This window comes from Meleagris gallopavo, chromosome 3 (genome assembly GCF_000146605.3).
Source record: "Meleagris gallopavo isolate NT-WF06-2002-E0010 breed Aviagen turkey brand Nicholas breeding stock chromosome 3, Turkey_5.1, whole genome shotgun sequence".
Lineage (NCBI taxonomy): Eukaryota > Metazoa > Chordata > Aves > Galliformes > Phasianidae > Meleagris > Meleagris gallopavo.
Genome location: NC_015013.2, coordinates 12,367,510 through 12,371,431, shown reverse-complemented (window position 1 = coordinate 12,371,431; position 3,922 = coordinate 12,367,510). Strand labels below are relative to the sequence as shown.

Here is a 3,922-nt window from a genome sequence, read left to right as displayed (position 1 = left end):
TAGCTGGAGAGAAGATTCTAGATGACCTTCTTTCTTCAGTTTGTATTCTTGATTTACAACCTGATTTATCTCATACTTCCTGCAAAGCAGCTGTTGTCAACAGGACAGGCCCCATGGATTTCATTCTTAGATTATGCTGGGACTACTCTGTATTAAATGCAATCCCATTCTGATGTAGAAGGCCATCTCATATGTTGAGTAAAGGAAAATTATTACTCCAAACTGACAGGTTGAAAAAACATCTGTTGAAAAGCAGATACTTGAATGTTTCAAGCTTTTGGATACTACTAGATCGTGTGATATTTGTGACAGAGGGTATCACATTTGTTTCTTTCAGACCCAGCCCATATACTGGACTATCCTTCCACAACACTGTTTGCACAATATCTTTAGACTGAGGTCCTAGAACAGGGAAAGAAAGAGTTGGCATCTCAAGTTACTGAACCCTAAACCTCATCCCATTTTTATTTGAAGTGTTTACAGCCTTATTAAAGCCTTAGCTTTATCATCTACACTTCCACCTGCAGACAGTTGTTCTCTTGTGGCATGCATTAGCAAAGATGTTCTGCTAACACCTAAAAATGCCAGACATCAAACAAAACAGATGACAGAGACAGCTCTCTTCCCTGACACTATCAACTCTAACTGTTGACAGGATTTCCTACAGGTCACCATTACTACATTTAAATGAAAGAAACCATTTTTTGATAAAACCTCAACACAGATGAGTCATGTAGTTTAAACTGTACCCCACTGAGCCTGTAGTATCTACCATCATTTCTTCCAGAAAGGATGCTTCATGCAAGACCTTAAATCTTGGACCTGTTTATCACACATATAAGAACAAATCACCAGCTGATGCAGGTTAAGGCAATCAGATAATCTGAGATAGCTTCAGTGGTTCTACTCTTCGTGAAAGAAGTAGAGCTGTGAAATCGTGAAGAGACATTCATCTGTTGCTTGGCAAACAGCAGTCAGTCGTCAGTTTTAATAATGAATGGTCCCCTAGGTGGCAGATGCAGATAATGCTCAAAGGTACAGCAGAAAAAAAATTGTACTGCAGCTTCCAGTCACAATACGAGACTACTCTTCCATTATAATTGATTTACTACTTCTATCAAACAGTTTTAAGCCTCCCTTTTAAGTCTCCCAGTATCCACTTCTCCTGTATTATCCTTAACTCCTACTAAAGTTACGTGGGAGGTGGGTCTTTTTTTTTTTTTGGTATTATGGCTGGCAAATAAACTGTGTAGGATGGACATGTTTCTGTAGCTCTACTTATGGTTTCGCTTCCTCTAGGAAGCGGAGAAACAACATTATTTCAAAGAAAGCAATGTAGGAAGGTGTTCCACCTTCTAATACAGGAGCTGTAGTGCAGTAGTTCTCCTGGGTAGCTATACTGAAGTGTTAGCTGAAGATACAGCCATTACACTAAGGAAAAGGATCCGAACATGCTGAAGAATAGTGAAACTCTAAGGTCCCACTGTAGAAGGACGGATCTTTACCATCACTGTCAAAGACCAGATTCTCATATTTTTGAGAAACTCAAGTTCTTCTCCAGCTTCCTTCTCACCTTTAGGAATCAAGCTGTTTCTGACAAACAGGTTCAAGCACAATCCAGTTGGGTAATTTCAAGGGAAGGTTACTGTGACAACCAGACAGGTTGTTATTTCTCAAAGGGCCCGGGGCAGCACACAGTAACTCAGTTACTAAAACAACCTGAATTTGTTTAATACTTAATCCCAGAACTGCTCAAGTTCTAAGAAATACAAGTGCTATTATGAGTGCTGTATTTGTTTACAGACTGTTCAGGCATTTTAAGCACCTCTCACCTCTCTTTTCAGAGGTTTCACCTGGAACGAAGGATAGAGATGAGGAAAGAAACTGTATGAAAAGCTCATTGTTTGCACTCAATTTCAGATCTTACTGGAGGATAACAAGCCCATCAGCAAAGCAACGGCATGCTCAAGCAGTAGAGTCCATTAACAGAGCCAAAAGAGGCAAGATAATTAGTGCACAGTAGCTCCCTTTTAAGTCTTGATTCCAGTAATGCCTTCCCAGAGTTCCATTCAAGGATCACACAAGAGGTTGCAAATATGTGGATAGCTGTTTCTTCAGAGCAGTAAGGACCACAGTATTTGTTGCATTACTAATAGCTCTTAAAGTGTGTCGTTTGGGATTTTTAGGCATAAGAGCACTTCCCTAAGCAGTGTTGGGGGAAACTAAGAACTGTAAGCTCACATATGGGGTAACAACTATTCTGACAGTAGGATTTTATTCTCATCCTGTAGAAGAGAATCAGACATTATAATAACTGATTACTATGCTGTAGGCTCACTACATCTCAAATTCACCTAGGCTTCTTGTGACCTTTAAGCACACAGTAACACAAATCCCACCACCCTCACTATAAAGAAGCTGAACTTACCTTAGCAAAGATGCACACGAGGATCCTGCTGCACTGCTCAGCTGCCTGGCTGGAGGTCCACTTCTTGTTGCAATTACTGAGAGCATCAAACAGCAGCAGTGTAAATATGAAATTGGGGTGTGAGAGACAGCTACTGTCAGGATATGCACATGACTACTCCACGACCATGTTTATGCTCCGGGCAGCTTTGAGTCATGTTAATTCGAAATCTGCCTGTCATCTCCTCCCAGGTCCTAAAGGGAATTGGCTGCCCTGAAGGGTCATTCCCTCTTACAGAGAAGGCCCACTTAGTGGCTTTTTTTTTGTAAACATTCACCTTGGAAAAAGTCTCCACACCTCAAAACAAAATTCAAGTTAACATCTCAGCTACTATTGTGCTGAAGGTACAGAACCTCCATACACCGCACATAAATTCTTTCTACTTAGAGAGGAAGGATCACAGAGCTTGGACAGCAAAGGACCAAGTAAATCCACAGCCAGCCACCCATATCCACAGCATATATGCCCTGAAACAAGGTCAATCAGAAGTGCTCTAGATGGCAGCTGAGAAGCCTGCAGCTATCTTGTCAGATCAGTTTTGACAGTTTATAACATGGCATTCAATGCCTTCTGGCTGACCTCACTACAATGTATGTCCATAAATAGAAGTTGCAAAATCCTCAAGTGGAGCATCTTGTTTCTATTAGTTAAGGCAGCTTTCTCTGTAACAACAGAATAACTGTTAAACATGAGTGCCTAATATTGAACTCAGTGCCTGTGGATTTGCTACCCTCTTACAGTGCCCATACATTAACTACTCACTTAAGCTGAGTAACTGCAGTTTACGTATTCTGCAGAATTAATGGTCTGAAAAATCTTGTTTTATTGACTTAAACCTTTCACAGAGGGTAAAGGCTTAGAATGAGAAGTGAAAGAGACAGAAAACTAGAAGAGATATTTTCTAGAACTAGAGAGAAATAAGGCAGAGGACACAGTTTAGAACACAAAAAGCCTTTATGTTTGAGGAGTTAACCATTTCAACAGAAGACTCTGAAGTATTTTTGCAACTACTGTTACATTGGACAGTCGAGGATACAAAACTGCTGACAAAAGCAACAGTGGAGAGCACCAAATTAAGAAACGCATGCTTCAGCACAACTGCACAGATTTATCCTCTCAATGAACACTTGCCTGCTCAGACTACACTTGACTTCTACCCATTTCGACTTCATGCCTCATCCTCCTCTCCTTCCTCTTCAAATTCACCCTGCTCATCAGCAGTGGCATCCTGGTACTGCTGGTACTCCGAGACCAGGTCATTCATGTTGCTCTCTGCCTCCGTGAACTCCATCTCATCCATGCCCTCGCCCGTGTACCAGTGCAAGAAGGCCTTGCGCCGGAACATGGCCGTGAACTGCTCCGAGATCCTCTTGAAGAGCTCCTGGATGGCCGTGCTGTTCCCTATGAAGGTGGCGGACATCTTGAGCCCACGCGGGGGGATGTCGCAGACGGCCG

The 3,922-nt window shown here is 41.9% G+C and overlaps 1 protein-coding gene across 1 annotated transcript; it reads right to left on the bottom strand.

The window, feature by feature from the left end:
- Positions 1-3,402: 3,402 nt before the first annotated feature.
- Positions 3,403-3,916, bottom strand: LOC104910145 (tubulin beta chain). Its single transcript, XM_010708459.3, has one exon. The coding sequence runs from the start codon at positions 3,885-3,887 to the stop codon at positions 3,636-3,638; it is 252 nt and encodes an 83-aa protein (XP_010706761.2). The 5' UTR covers positions 3,888-3,916; the 3' UTR covers positions 3,403-3,635.
- Between the last annotated feature and the right edge of the window lie 6 nt (positions 3,917-3,922).